Source organism: Nothobranchius furzeri, chromosome 18 (genome assembly GCF_043380555.1).
Source record: "Nothobranchius furzeri strain GRZ-AD chromosome 18, NfurGRZ-RIMD1, whole genome shotgun sequence".
Lineage (NCBI taxonomy): Eukaryota > Metazoa > Chordata > Actinopteri > Cyprinodontiformes > Nothobranchiidae > Nothobranchius > Nothobranchius furzeri.
In genome coordinates, this window is record NC_091758.1 from 26,051,387 (window position 1) to 26,065,624 (window position 14,238).

Consider the following 14,238-nt stretch of genomic DNA (forward strand, 5'->3'; position numbering starts at 1 on the left):
CGCCGCTGTTGTTTACAGCGCCGCCATTGCAAAGAGAGCCGAGGATAACTAGCGGCAGACACGGAGAAGCTTGAAGAATACCTCACGAAAAAACTCTAAAAATATGAACGTTTCATTCTCCCGTGACTGGAGGAGTGAAAAGATGCGCAGCAAGCGTTTTATTTGTGGACGGAAATGACAGGAAACGTGGGTTTAGAGGTGGCGATCGCATGAAGAGGTGGGAGAATGAGAGACAAATATGTCCGTGTTAAAAGTCTCTTATATACACAAAAAACACAATATAAACACACTATCTTGGACCGATACCTGACAGGATACTACAGAACAGCGCTACGCCCTCTGTTGTCCTGCCGGGCAATTGCTTTGCAACACTCTCCAGGAGACGGAGAAGTGACGGAGAAGTGTGAGAGCAACACGCTTCCGTCAATCCGTGCGTGTCTGTCCCTTGCGGAGCTGACGGAGAAGCATAAACCAGGCTTTACTCTGGAGTTTAGCCTGTAGCCGTGTTACGCATTGCGCCTTCATTCTTTTTCATGACAAAACAATAAGCCTTTGCATCCAAAACATTTAACTCAAACATTTCAGAAAAAACAACAACAAAAGTTTTCACTGTTATTCCAGGGATTGTTTCCAGTTTTGTGGTATTTAAAACAGTTTTAATTTCCTTTTGTAAATGAAACATATTACCATGTTTACTTTTAATAAATGGTGAGTCTCAGTGAATTACATACTAATAGCTTATTTATTTATTTTTTACTTTTGAATTTTTATTAAAATGTATTCACTTCCTAGCTTTAACATTGTTTAGAATAGATAAAATTAATGTTTATGATGGGGGGGGGGGGGGGGGGTGGAGGGCTTCCTGGGGGGAAGCCAGTGGAATGGCCAACAATTTTTCAGGGTGGACATGGCCCCCCTGGCAAACTCTTTGGTGCACCACTCTGTTTATTTCCTTTTTCTATTCCTAAGCTTGGTTCATGCTTGATACATCTGCGAGGTTCGCACGGCTCCGCGCGGCAAAATTGTGTCATTTTAACAACCACGCCCCTCCACCGCACCTCCGCACAGCCCAAACTTTCCGCACCGCGTACCTAGGAAATTTTCTAACCACGTGGACGGTTGGACGCGGAAAAACATGGCGGACTGGCAAGAACTAGTATGGCAGAGGTTCATAAATACAGACATTTGTATGATTCAGCTCTCAAAGATCACCGTGATCAACATGTTGTTAATAATTCTTGGAGAGAAATAGCTTGCACTGTCGGAAAAGACGAGGACGCTGTTAAAAAATGCTGGAATGCCGTGTTGCAAACAACAGAAATGTTTACTTCTACTATGGTGTAGTGTTGGATACATGCCGTAGAGCTCCATGCTGCCCCCTACAGTTTGGGAGAATATTGGCTCACCGCAGAGACGAGCCGCATGAACCATAAACGCTGCAAGTTGTGAAGCATGTTCCATCCGCGAGCCGCATCACCAAGCGGAAAGTAAATGCGTCAAGCATAAACCAAGCTTTAGTTTTCTGGGTAATAGTTGTGGTTTTTTGGTGTTCTTTGGGAAATTTTGAAGAAAACAAATCTGATATTTTACAAAATGCTTTTTCTGTAGTTTTCTAAACTAACAGAAAACATTTGAACTTGTTTAGAGTTAAACATGTGAAATCAGACATCATATGACTGCATCTTGCAGTGTTTTTAAAATATTTCCTTAAGTAGATACATGGAATATATTACTATGGTGCAAAACTGTAAGCAATGTATGGCATTAATTTAGTTAAGTAGCTGTGAAGCAGAACACCTTTTGCAGAAAACAAACTGTTTTTCTTACATTTTTAGAGTTAAAAAAAGACAAATTTCTGATTATGGAAATTGTAATTTAAGTAAGTTTGATGGAACCGACTGAAACAAATAATCTGTGAATAACCAAGCCGTTCACATTAAAACATTTTAGCAAATTTCCTTTAATGTCTTTGATCATTAAGTGTCCTTTAAGGATATAGCAAATTCCTTTGTGGGGTAGCTCAAAGGCTACAATCGTGTGAAGGGTAAAGGTTCATGCAGATAGACCTTCATTTCACACAAGCCAATTATCCCTGGAGCTCAGGACCTATTAACTGCTGAACCTGTACCCTGATACATACCTGTGCTGATCATCAATTATCTAATTACATGAATATATAATATTAGCTTTTTTTAAAGCCAATTAGTGGGGTTAGCTGAAGAGTTAATGCATTTTAAAGAGACAGTTCCACAACAACGCAATATATTTCTCTATAATTAGTAACATTTCTTGACATTCATTTGCATAAAGTTGAGGTTGCTGAGCTTATTTTCTTCTGTTAGATTTGGCATATTTAAAGGAAATGTTTTCAAATGTTTTTTCTTCTCTTTTGTAGATTTACTTCTGCACACAAATAGATTTGAAAGGAGAAACTAAAGAAAAGGACTGATGGACATTTTCTTTAGTCTTTTAAAATGATTAATGAAGGAAAATAACGCTGAATATATCCTCATTAATGAGATATTAAAATAAATAAATTCAGACAGCAACAGAACATCTTAAGCTGTTGTAGTTGGGAGTTCTGATGCAGGCTTAACCTTTGTGCAAAGAAAGTTGGACTTTTTTCCCTTCTTTTGAGGTCTGCACAAGTAAATCCCTCAAACTCTCTTTCTCCGTCACACACACACACACACACACACACACACGCACACACGCACGCACGCACACACACACACACACACACACACACACACACACACACACACACACACACACACAAACCAAAGCCCACCAGGTACACCCTTCTGTCACCCAATCTCCCCAAAACAGCACACCTCACTGCTCAGACCTGCTCCCACCAAAGCTGCAATTATGAGCGCTGCCTAAAAGGCCTCAGGCACTCGCCCCCCCTATTCAATTCTCTCCTTTCTAATTACAACCGCCCTGGGACAGGTGAGAAGTCAGGCCTGATACGATCTGCTCTTTTTACTTGTAGCGAAAACACACACGCACACGTACGCACACAAACATCTACAGTGTGGACGCTGAGAAACACACTAAAAGGCACCCGAGGTGATCTTCCATCCTAATTATAATCTTTCAAAAATGTTGGGAATTTGCTTTTGGACAAAGTTGTGCTTAGATTAGAAAGCTTGGAAGGTAACAGGGTTATGAGGAGACTAAAGTCTTACAATTTGGATGGATTATTTGGGAAAAAAAAAAGGTTTTTTGTTAGAAGAAAAAATTACCTTATTTATCTCTTCTATTCTGTTAAAAGTAGTATTTTCAATTAGCAAAATAAATAAATAAAATGCTAATAAAGGGGACGTAAAATAAACATGGATTCTGACATCATTCCTCCTTTGATGGGCATCTTATGAGTTATATTATTTATTACCAAAACGTGCTTTATCAAAGCCATAAAAATGAGAAATGGCTGCAGCAACTTAAGTATCGAAGATAAATGGCTCTGCGAGTGCATTCCATGAGGGGTTATTTGAGCAGCGTTGAAAGATATGCTGAATATCCCAAACACGTTACTCAGCTCTGCGGGTCATCAGTCAGCCATGCCCCTCCTTCCTTTTCCGACTGATCGCTTCCAAAGGTGACAACAAGCACTTAACGGCACGCCAACACTGTGTATATTATGACCTATCTCTGCGTGGAGTTTAGGTGTAAAAAATAAGCATTTGTAACTATGATTATCATTCACCTTTGGCAGCGTCAAAGGGATCAAACTTTATTGTCAAGAAAAAAACAAGCAGGGATCTTAACATCACGTACAGGGGAAAGAAAAAGAAAAACATTATTATTTATTTTTTAATCTCTTCCCTTTTAAAGTAATCTGATCTTTTTGTGCCCTGGGCTTGGAAACAGAGCAGGTGACACTAAAGTCACCTCTCCCCTCAGCGCTGAAGCTGCTGAAAACTATAAGTGAGAGATACCAGACTTTAATCATCACTTCCTGGACCGTGTACTTGGAGATATGCATATGCAGAAAAATGCAGCTCTTCTCACATACAATGCAGATATGTGTTAAGGTGCAGGGCAATAATCTGTGAGTGCTTCTTCCAACCATTCCTCCACACACCCACCCTCCCAATATCACCGTGTAATCCCAATTCCCTCCCGTCTCCCTCTGTGCTTCTTATCTTTTCATTTTGTTCTCTGCTTCAATACTTCTGCTGCTGGCGCAAGTCCTAACATCACTGCTAAACCGCAGCTTAATGATTAGAGTTTTACTCTGCTCATCTCTCCTTTTTCTCTCTAGTTACGCCACTCTTTTCTTTCCCCATCTTTCTCTCACTGAAATTCTGTTCTTTTGGTCATGACACGAAACATCGCTTGACCAATACCTTATGATAGAATAAAAAGAAAAAAAAATACCCAGTGATGTTAGATTACTGAGATGCAAACAGAGGCAGAAACTAACCAAAAGCAGCAACTTTGATGAGGATAGCATGCAGGTTCGATGAAATCATCTCATGGAGGAGCAGCTCTTGGTCTCTACGCCACAGGTAGGCCAAGGGCTGCAAACCAAGCCGCATGCACCTATGGATCAAAGAAAGCGTCAATACTCAGTATAATTCAAACTCTAAATTGTTTCAGAGATGGTTTAACATCTTTGCAGAGAACTTTCTCCATTTTAAGGTGATGAGCTGATAAGCCTACATCCTCCTCCATCAGCCTCCAGGGTCAGTGGCTTGATTCAAGAAGAGGAAAAACTCTCATCTTACTCTGGCTTGTCTTTCAAATGCAGTCACGTGAAAAAAGAAAGAGCCAAACTGTTGACAATGGTTTACAGGCCAAAAAGTCATTTAGATTTTTTTTTTGTTTGTGAAAAAACAGCAACTAACCCTAACTGGGACGATTGTGGAAAAGCCCAATGGAACAAAACAAAACAAACAAACAAAACAACAAGACTGGGAAATGCATTTCTGCATTACAACAACAATTAAGTATTTTAATATTTTTAAACATTTTTTAACATCTCATTTATCAAAACAATGCTGCAAGTCTCTATTTTATCAATTCAATCTGATTTAAATAATTGCTTCTAAACACAACTGCTAGTCTAAACATAAACAAAACAAAGTATGTGTGAGCATGCATGTGTATGTGTGTGTTTATGTTTATGTTTATTCATTTAGGAGACGCTTTAATCCAAAGCGACTTACAATTTATAACCTAACCTGTGTGTGTGTGTGTGTGTGTGTGTGTGTGTGTGTGTGTGTGTGTGTGTGTGTGTGTGTGCGTGTGTGTGTGTGTGTGTGTGTGTGTGTGTGTGTGTGAATGCATTTAAATAAAAGTCAGTCAAAGTTTGGTAGACAGTGTGGTACAAACTACAGAGGATGTACTCTTTTTCTTCAGCAGACCACAGAATGTGCATCACTGGAGGCCTATTTGCATCAAACGTGTGCTCATTAGACAAAGAGTGTGTTATGAAGGTTAAATGTTTGACTTACACGTTCTCCACACGGACCCTCTGATAATCGGACAGAATGGCCCCCACAGACACTCCTTCCACACCCTCCTTTTCCTGTGAGGGGACAAAAAGTCACATGAGCCTTCTTCACATTTCTTTAGCTACAACATGATCAGATTGCACTGCAACATCCCTTTAAGGTCACAAACACCTGAACATCTCAGAACGATATCCATGGTGTTACAGGCACAATACCACACAAACTCGTGCAACCACACACAACAGTGACTAAGACAAAAGAAATCTGATTCCTGACAGCTCCTGCCTTTCATTGGATCACAATCCTGTGGGGATGTTTACACTCTGGTTGCACCAAGGCCTCTCCGGTCCAGCACAGACCCCCTGGAGGTTTGCACACATGCCTCTCAAAGTGAAAATGCGTGTGTTTACTGCAGGCACAAGGGAGGTTTCTGCACCTTATCACCAGTCTGGACTAAGTAGGAGATTAAAGCTTTCTCTGCAGACCCAGCTGAAAGATGAAGCTGCCGCGACCTTCAGTCTGACTGGCATGTATCTTTAATATAGCTAAAGGCTGTTCTAATTGCTTTTCATATCATATTTATATTTCACAAACTGTGGGACAACAATGCACCAAAACAGGCTTGATCTGAAGTGACAAACACAGACAGAACCAAGGAAGCTACATGCTGATGCAACTGCGCATTTGCTCAAAAATGCCTCTGTCCCCACCTCTGAGCCCCTCCTCTATCCACACACACACCTGCAGACTCATTAGAACATTACATGGGCTGTAATTAGAAAGAGAGGCAAGGGTCTGAGCAGTGGAGAGATGCCCGAGTCTCCAGTAAATTACCTTGTAGCCATCATCAATTTCCCTGGCTACTGGTCCTTAAGATAACCCCCCTACCCCTGCCCCTCCCTCTCCCTGTGGTCCCTTCCTGCAATTTTTCTCTGCCTGATAAACATGCTGATTAAAGCGAGCACGGTGTAAACCTTTGATACTTCCCTAAATGAAATCCATGCCCTGCCTGGGACCTGATGCTAAGCTGAAATGCACGGCACCTCACACACGCTAACACACAGCTCGACAAAGGCGTTCCAGCTAATCAGATAAAGGATGTGATCTGTGTGTGTGTTTGTGTGTGTGTGTGTGTGTGTGTGTGTGTGTGTGTGTGTGTGTGTGTGTGTGTGTGTGTGTGTGTGTGTGTGTGCATTGCAATATATGTGTGAGCTGCCTTTGCTGTGCAACAGAGGATGTGAGGCTTAAAGATAAACAAATACAAACAAGTTCAGTCCAAAATTAACTCTCTGGCCTACGTTAACCACTGAGGTATCTTAAGAAGGGATTCTTCTCAAGTTTTAATATCTCTCCAGTGAATCCAGGACTAGAACATACATTAGAGCCAATTCCATTGCCCGGTGACAGTAATTAAGTCCGACTGATAACATTTCAGGCCAGCATTGAGCGAAAGGAGGCTGCAGGCGGTGTCATGTAATTCGAGGTAAGCCTCAAGGAAAACACTCTATTCTAATACAATGATAACCTTTTCCCTAAACGCAACTGTCACTCCCTAAAGAGGCAAATTAGGAGGTAAAGAGTGGAATAAGGATAGACAGAGAAAGTGACAAAGATTTACAAATTAGAGTGATGAAAAAGTGTGCAACATCTACACCAATTTAGTCCCTTGGCTTTAAACTTGGCAGGACCTGACGAGCATCAGAGCATCAACAAATAGCATCTTTGTTTTAGTCTCTTTGTCTCCTTCGAGCTCCATTCTCTCAGGAGGCAGACTCTAGTAGGTACTGGACCTCTACGGATTAGCTCATCTAAGTAAACAGCTCCTTTTAAGCTATTTTTTTGGCTCTCATTACGTCCTATCACACTAGCTTATGACTCCGCATAGCCTACTCAACACTAATGAAAACATTAGAACAATTTCTCACCATTCCTTTACTTGCAACTGAGACTCTTGCTACTAAAGTGTTTGGCAAAAGCTTTGGGAAATGGTTATTTCTGGACGCGTCTATGTTTTTATCACCAATATAGCCACTGGGAGACAGGCAGGAATGGGAGGGGTGTTAGGTTTTGCTGCTCTGGACGTTAATCTACAAATTTAAGTCTTTTGTAGAAGGTAGAGAAAATTCTTAGGAAGACAGAGTATATCTCAATTCATAACTATTTAGGCAATCACTCTTTGTTTATTCATACTGTCATGAAAAGAACAGATTTAAATTTTATAGTGGCAGAATTTTTATGATTTAAAGTGAAAATAGTTGACATAGCGACGTGGTAGCTCATAAAATCTGGTGTAATAATAAAGAGGGATAAAGGATTTTCCAAGAGCTATCTGGCTAGATGGTGCATGGACTGCATTAAAGGTAAGAGCTGGGTCATATGACGATAAATTGAGGTATAAGAATTTCTTTTGTCTAGACTGTTGGAGCAAGATCTGAGAAAATCTGCTGCCCTGATTCTGTGTCACATTTCTCCATTTTAATGTTAAACGAGCCTTGCTCATTAAAATAAGCTTTACCTGGTCCAGAACTTGGGGCCCTCAGCATAAGCTCTTGCCCATAGAGGGACTAATTCTGGCATGGAGTTGTGCAAGCAGTCCAAAGCCCTATAGCGGCTCTCAGAGGCAGACTAAACAAAAGCCTGGCCTGGCTTCCCTTGTCTTCTCCAACAGGCAGAGAAGCTATTAATGAGGATCTATGGCCCACAGCAATGGAAGTCCTTAGTCCCCCCAGCTATGTCCATCAGGGTACTTAGCCCCATGCAGTCATTAACTTCTGTTACTAATTGTCAAATTCATTAAACTAATCCTTCCCCCACATCCGGATGTCTCCTGTGGAAATGGATGGAGAGGGCTGAGTTATTAAGATGTCAGCTGTGTAAAAGATTAAGGCCAGTAGACATGCTCCACAAAGAAACGATACGGCCATTAAATGCTATATCAAGGTAGTGTGTGTGTGATATATTTTGTAATTATATTTGCATCCATCTTTGTGAAGGAGCAAAAGAGTCATTCAATTGTTTTCACAGTCACAGACGTTCCCTTCGCCATGACATATATGCACCAAAATGAATACAATTGACAAAAATCATTAAGAAAAGAATTCAACTTAGCTCTCAGCTAAGGTACTTACCCTTGCTGGATGTTCACTCGGGGTAATTTTGAACAGTCGAAGCCATTAAAAGCAACCAAGGCAATTAGAAAGCCATAAAAAATGTAAATTTCAATATTCATGTTCATATGGAATACATCAGAACCCTCATTATTGCCCTCTCTATATGGCTGTCACAATGAGGTCCTAATTATATACCCTAACAGTACAAAGTTCCCTTTTCCAAAACGCTTGCTTTGGTCTGTTCTGGGAATTTGTGCCCAGAGCTGCAGGTTGTACCTACTGCAAGTCTACTTCAAAATACTTGTTTTGTAAAATGCATCTAATGATCAGTGCATTATTTAAATTATATTTATAAATAGATAAAATATAAATTGCCTTTAGTATAAAATGTGTTGGTTTGTGATGGCAGAGAGGTGGCCAAGGTGGGGAAATTAATTAAAGTGCTTTGAATGACAGTTTGCTCAAGGGCACCAGGGTACTGTCTCATCCTCTCCATTGCTACAAGCACAGCATCACATTATCACTGTGTCTGACCCCAGAGCCTTCAATCCCATACCCCCCCCCCCCCCCCCCCTCTTCAACATTCCACTCCATCTCCCCTCTGCATCATCCCTCCTTTCCTGAATCTATCAAGTAAGTGACTGGATGCGACATGGTTTTAATGTCTGCATTAGCTCAGCTCTGGGCCTGTTGTAATGTAATGGGATTGTTCTCTCCTGCTTGCAAGCATGTTGGGAACACGGAGAGGGGGTTGTTTTAGCAGCAAGAGTAGATGCAGTGCAGAGACTGGGCCTGTTAAGGTCAAGTAAAAGTGTGTAATGTAACACCGACATAGTCCCGGGGCATGTTGGGGTTCCCCGACAGCTTAGACATACCAGAATGACAGAAACCTTAGACTTGGCTAAGTGGGAGAAGACTACTTATTTGTTCCTCATTATGATTCAGTATTATCCAAGCTGACAATCAAAGCAGGTAAAAGATGGATTGGAGGAGGCATGAACAGGGTTGGAGCAAATATAATAGCCATTAGGGCTGTAACTATATAGAAAGTATACCACCATTGTAATGCCCATGTTTAAGGTTTTGTAAAGCATTGCAATAAATCACAAACTGCATAATAATAGAATAATTGGCAATACCTTCCATCACCTTCCATGATGAGATTAAAATAAGTTTGAAGAGACTTTAGCTAAATTCCGAACTTATAAATACACACAAACTTACACAATAGTGCAAGATCTTGTGCAAAATGTTTGAACTCATGATGTGTTGTGAATTAATCTCAGATACAAACACTAATATCTCAAACTGTTTTGCATTGGTAAGGTTGATTAATTGTAGACATCTTGAATGAAGTTGACTTTAAAAGGTAGTCACTAGCAGATGTACATCCATCTTTTCTACGTTCTTGCTGTGTTTGTCTTCTAATTCCACTTTTGGTTCTTTTTGAAACACAGATAAGGTTTTTCTTTACCTTGCTGACGGTTTCGTTTGCGGCGGCAAACACCTTCAGAGCTGACGCTGATTGTGACGTCACTTCCTACTCCGTTTATCCGCGGGCAGCAGAGGACGTTGTTGCCCTCTGCTGCCTGCTCTCCCCTCTCCGATGATGCAGTCCCATGCACGATCCAATGAGTAAACTCCATCATCTCTGTTCATGGTCCCACATCCATGTCTCCTTATCTCTATAGCTTCCTTTATCCATCTTTAGTATTTCTGTTGTTCGGTGTTTATGATCCGTCTGGTGTCCCAGTCCATTATATGGTTTTCTCTTGTGCAGTGATCTGCTACGGCTGATTTCTTTATTGTATTTCTGCTTCTTGTTTTGCTGCTCGTGTGTTTTCAACTTGTTTCTTTCTCACACTCCCTTCTATGTTCTATTGTTCGTGTGTTGAGTTGGCGTCCAGTTTCTCCTATGTATGTTTTATTGCAGAGTTTGCATGGGATTTCGTAAACGACTCCACATTTATGACCAGCTAGTATCTTGTCTTTTGGGTGCACTAGTCTGTTTTTAACTGTTGTGTATGGTTTTGTTGGTGTGTTTATGTTGTGTTTTTTCATTGTTGCTCTTATTTTTTCTGTTATGCCTCTGATGTATGGTAAGGTTATCACTGGTTTTGGTTCTTGTCTTTCTGGGGTTCTGGTTCTTTGCTTTGGTTGTTTTTTTCTTTCTGTTGTTGTTTGTTGTTTTCCTTTGTTTATTGCCCATGTTGGGTATCCGCAGGTCTTTAAAGCGTGTTGTATGCATTTGTCCTCTTGTTTATGGTCTCTTTCTTCTGTTATCATGTTTGCTCTGTGATATAATGTTCTGATTACTGACATTTTGTGTATGGTAGGGTGTTCTGATGTCATAATAAGTATTGGTCTGTGTGTTGGTTTCCTATATGTGTTTATGTTTAGGGTCCCGTCGGTATGCTTGGTTATTTTCATGTCCATAAAAGCTATGCTGCCTTCTGTTTCTGACTCATATGTGAACTTTATGTTGCCTGTGTCGTCAATGTTATTCAAGTGTTGTGTTAGTGTTTCTGTTTGTCATTTTGGTATGATTTCCAGTATGTCGTCTATGTAGCATTTCCATAATTTTATCTTGCAGTTTGGGGGGACAGTGGCTATGGTTTTTTGTTCTAGGTCTTCCTTGAAAAACTCGCACAGGGTGGCTGATAATGAGTTACCCATGGTGAAGTCTTCCAGTTGTTTGTATATTGTGTTGTCATATGAGAAGTAAGTAGTCCTATCAGTTGTGCTCTGTCATCTGCTGTGAGGTTTGTTCTTTTGTGTAAAGTCTTGTCCTGTCTGATTCTGTTAACTACAATGTCTGTGGTTTTTTGGGTTGGTGTTTTTGTGAACAGGGATGTGACGTCATGTGAGATAAGTATGTCGTTATCTTTCATTGTAGTCTTTTTTAGTTATTTTGCCAGTCCTATACTATTTTTGAATTGTTGATCTGTGTTACCTAATAACGGGCTGATGATTTAGCTGATTTCTTTTGCCATGTTGTATGTTGGTGTACCTATTGGGCCATTCCCATCTGTATCGGGTCGGCCCGGGCCGGGTAGCGTAGGTTGTTTACATATCTGGGTGGCCTGGTATTTTTCCGGGCCAACCACGGCTCATTCTCAGCCCTCTTCTCGAGGGGGTCTGCTTCAGGCCGACCAGGGCCAACACACCCACTGCTGACAGCAAATTCACACCTTCCATTAGAGCAAGCCTCTGATTGGTGGGTAGAATCAGCCCACATGGGCTTAAGACAAGGATGTGTGGAATCAACCGGGCCAGGCTGGGGCCGACTGGGGCTACCCGGCCCGGGCCGACCCGGTACAGATGGGAATGGCCCATATGCTGTCTACTATTGGTCTAAGTGGGGTGTTTTGTTTGTGTATTTTTGGAGTTCCGTATATTCTTGGTGTTATGATTGCTGTAGGAATCCAGTGTTTGTACATTTTTTCTGTTATTTTGCCTTTTTCTTGTAGTGGCTTCAGTAATTTTTTCATGTTTTTCTTAATGTTTTCAGTTGGGTCTTTTTTAAAGTATTTTGTATGTATTTTTGTCCTTTAACATCTCTTTCATCTGTTGTTTATATTTTTCTTTGTCCATAACTACTGTGGTTCTTCCTTTGTCTGCCGGTAGAATAATTATCTGTTCGTTTTTGGATAATGCTGTCATGACTGATTGTTCTTCTTTTGTAATATTGCTGTGTTGAATTTGGCTGTTTTTAATATCCTAACTACGTTATTTCTAAGTTCTGCTTTCTTTCCCTCATCTGTGATCTGTTGACATGCTAGTTCTGTTGCTACAATAAATTCTTCATATGGTATTTTCTTTGTGTTACCGCAAAGTTGAAACCTTTTTTTTAATATGCTTTCTTCTGCTTCTGTTAGTTTGTATTGTGAAAGGTTACATACCCATGAGCTTTGTGTGGTGTTATCTTGTATTTATTTTCTCTTTTTCTTGTTGATGAGTTTGTTTAACTTCTTTATGTGTCTGTCTTTTACTTTGTGAACTCTTTTTCCTGTTTTTCCATACTTTGTCCTTTAATTTGTTCCTCCGTTTTTTCATCAAGTTTGTAATTCCTTTTTAAGTCCAGGTGTCTTCTTTCCAGTTCATTATCCACTTGCTTCTGTTTGGTTGCGACATTTCTTATCCTTTCTTTGAGTAGTGCTCTCTGTGTTCTTTCCATTTTGCAATGAGTGATTTATTGCAAAAAGAACCAAAAATGGAATTAGATTTACATCCAACAATTAAGAAATTATTTTACAAACAAGATGAATTCAAATGGCAAATGGCTGACCTAAATCTCATCTCTTATCTTGTGCAGTTGATTAGCAATTGAAGTATGTGTTGGGAATAACTCTCAACAATTAAAAAAAGTGTTGAAGAAAATATGGGTTTATCAGACCTGATGTTGTAATCTTCGCATTATTTTGTGCGCATGGGTAAATGATTGGTTGCGTTTTAAAATGCCTTGGGGGCACTATATCAAATACAGGCCATTTACAACTTTAATTGTAATACACATTTAACTGTCACAAAATGTACTTACAGAAGATATTAAATAAATTCATCCTTCAAAAACACTTTGAAGAGTGTGACATCCACCGTGACTAAATAAAAAATGTATGTGTGGGCTTAGTGACTTTCTTTTTTAAAGAGTACCATGCAAACTCTTGTTCGAAAAAGGCTTTCAAGACTAATTCTCTTTCGAAATTGGCGGTGCCGTGTGTTGGAAGCAGTCGTTGAGTGACAGGCTTTTCCTTTGTGCTTGCGGATCGGCAGGGAAGATGACTCAACATGTGTCAGTCCTAAACCATCCACTGTGTTGGAACAAGAAAAATAAAGTTCTCACTAAGCCAACTCCTCATAAAGTTTAAATGCCTTGACCGGCTTCAGAAAAGATGTAGGTTAGGGCATCGAGAGACAGCAAGACAGAATTGTTCTCTGTTTAGGTCACTATGCAGGTGTGAGTGGCCAACAGAGGATTTGACTTGACACATTGTTTCCTCCAAACGATGAGTAAGGTGAGCTTATCAGCTCACAGAAACTGACAAGTGACAGGGAAGTGTGCTCCCACTGAGGCATGACAAAGAAAGACAAATACAGATTTAACTCATGAAGGTGCTAATGCATCATTTCACTCCTGAGTTTCTATTTGAATTGTGTCACGACTTTAAGTTTATACACATAAAGCGATTCACTCACAATGACAGAATCGTATTCCGCAACAGGACGTGAGCATAAATATGCCTTGTTGCACAGCTGGAAAATGGAGAAATTCATTGGGGTCAAAAGCTTAGGGAGATTAGGGTTTCCTTTAAGATATGTACAGTTATGTAAACACAAGCCCAGCCAGTTGTTAGGGAGGAATAGAGACATTGCCAAAGCAAGCACAACGCCCTGGTTTCAGCAGGCCAAGGACAAAGAGGCTTTCCATGTCAACACACAGAAAACTCAATGCTGAGGAGATGAAAAAAGCCATGGGATTGTTTATATGTAAATGGTAAATTTTGATTTAGCACCTTCAAGAGTCCTAGAACCCCCAAGCTGCTTTAAAACACAATCAGTCATTCACCCATGTTTACACATGGTGAATCATCCTGGTGTTGATGAGCTACAATGTAGCCACAGCTGCCTGGGGCGCACTGACAGAGCCGAGAACCAATAAAAGG

At 40.4% G+C, this 14,238-nt stretch overlaps 1 protein-coding gene across 1 annotated transcript in view; it reads right to left on the reverse strand.

Moving 5' to 3' along the window:
• Window positions 1-14,238, reverse strand: part of dph6 (diphthamine biosynthesis 6) — an 87,390-nt gene that overhangs the window by 52,267 nt on the left and 20,885 nt on the right. Inside the window, exons 4-5 of the mRNA XM_015969806.3 lie at window positions 5,466-5,539; window positions 4,433-4,551 (exon numbers count right to left, since the gene is read on the reverse strand). Coding sequence (XP_015825292.3) covers window positions 4,433-4,551; window positions 5,466-5,539 — 193 coding nt within the window. The remainder of the gene's footprint in view (window positions 1-4,432; window positions 4,552-5,465; window positions 5,540-14,238) is intronic.